This window comes from Colobus angolensis, unplaced genomic scaffold (genome assembly GCF_000951035.1).
Source record: "Colobus angolensis palliatus isolate OR3802 unplaced genomic scaffold, Cang.pa_1.0 Scaffold215, whole genome shotgun sequence".
Taxonomy (NCBI): Eukaryota; Metazoa; Chordata; class Mammalia; order Primates; family Cercopithecidae; genus Colobus; species Colobus angolensis.
In genome coordinates this window covers 1,567,594-1,568,855 of record NW_012115322.1, presented here as the reverse complement: position 1 = coordinate 1,568,855, position 1,262 = coordinate 1,567,594, and the positions used below count along the sequence as shown (strand labels likewise).

The following is a 1,262-nucleotide window of genomic DNA, read 5'->3' as shown; positions in this document are numbered from 1 at the left end:
GGATCGCTTGAGGTCAGGGGTTCGAGACCACCCTCAGCAACATGATGAAACCCCCTCCCTCCTAAAAATACAAAAATTAGTGTGGTGGTGCACGCCAGTAATTACAGCTACTTGGGAGGCTGAGGCAGGAGAATGGATTGAACCCAGGAGGCAGAGGCTGCAGTGAGCCGAGATTACGCCATTGCACTCCAGCCTGGGCAATAGAATGAGGCTCCATCTCATAATAATAAGAATAATAATAATAAGCAGCAGGTATGGTAGATTTTTTTTTTTTTGTCCATTTGTCCTCATGAAGAGTGAGGTACCTAAGCCTGCTCTCAATTTGAAACCTAGGCACTTGGACTAACTTAAAAGATCATGTAAATAATTTAGTTTTTGTCTGGTATAGATTTAATTGTGCTTTTTTTCACTTTTAGATATAATTGATCCTGTTGCGTTAGAATCTAGTCCATTATCCAAAAATCTTGTGGCACAGATTAGTGCTCTTGCTCTTCAGCTGGATTCAGAAGATCTTCATAATTATTCAGGAAGCCAACTATTTGAAATGCACGAGAAACTAAGTAGTATGGCAAACTCTATAATAAAAAATCTACAGTCACGTTGGAGATCACCATCCCATGAAAATTCTATTTAGTATTTTAAGAGAAAATAGAAGGTTTTTTTTAAACATCACTGGATTTCTTGATTGAAGAAACAAGTTCTGAAATAATAGCACAATTTCGAAGAAAAGACTGTTTGCAAAGTTGATAACATTTCAAACCCTGAAGGACAGTGGCTTATTGTGTAAGTTCATTATGTAAGATCTTCTTTTTCATATAATGTATTTTCTTGGCTGCTACGCGTGGTTTTTCAGGAAATTTAATTATCTGAGATGTGAAAGCAAAACTGATAACAGAACTATACAGTTCATTTCATACTTTCATAAACCCGTGCATATTCTGGTGAAACATGTAAAATAAGTAAAATTGAACATTTTTCTTTGAGTTTTTGCTGAACTGATAAAGGTGTTTATACTTTCATTTGTTTGTTTAATTCATGTTTGTTGGGCCTGAGGTTTAGGAAGTTTGTTTTTGGTTAAAAACCTCAAATGAAATACGGAAGAATTGGAACTTTTCCTGCATATGTCAACTTTGGACAGCTTTCAAGAAAAATGAGAAAAGTTTCAACTTCTGGCTGGGCGCGGTGGCTCAAGCCTGTAATCCCAGCACTTTGGGAGGCCGAGACGGGTGGATCACGAGGTCAGGAGATCGAGACCATCCTGA

At 37.6% G+C, this 1,262-nt stretch overlaps 1 protein-coding gene across 3 annotated transcripts in view; it reads left to right on the top strand.

Annotated features, from left to right (window-relative positions):
• Positions 1-1,145, top strand: part of RIF1 (replication timing regulatory factor 1) — a 73,758-nt gene extending 72,613 nt beyond the window's left edge. For all 3 annotated transcript variants that reach the window (XM_011943057.1, XM_011943054.1, XM_011943055.1), the window contains one exon: positions 417-1,145. In XM_011943057.1, coding sequence (XP_011798447.1) covers positions 417-634 — 218 coding nt within the window. In that variant the 3' untranslated portion in view covers positions 635-1,145. The remainder of the gene's footprint in view (positions 1-416) is intronic.
• Positions 1,146-1,262: the final 117 nt, after the last annotated feature.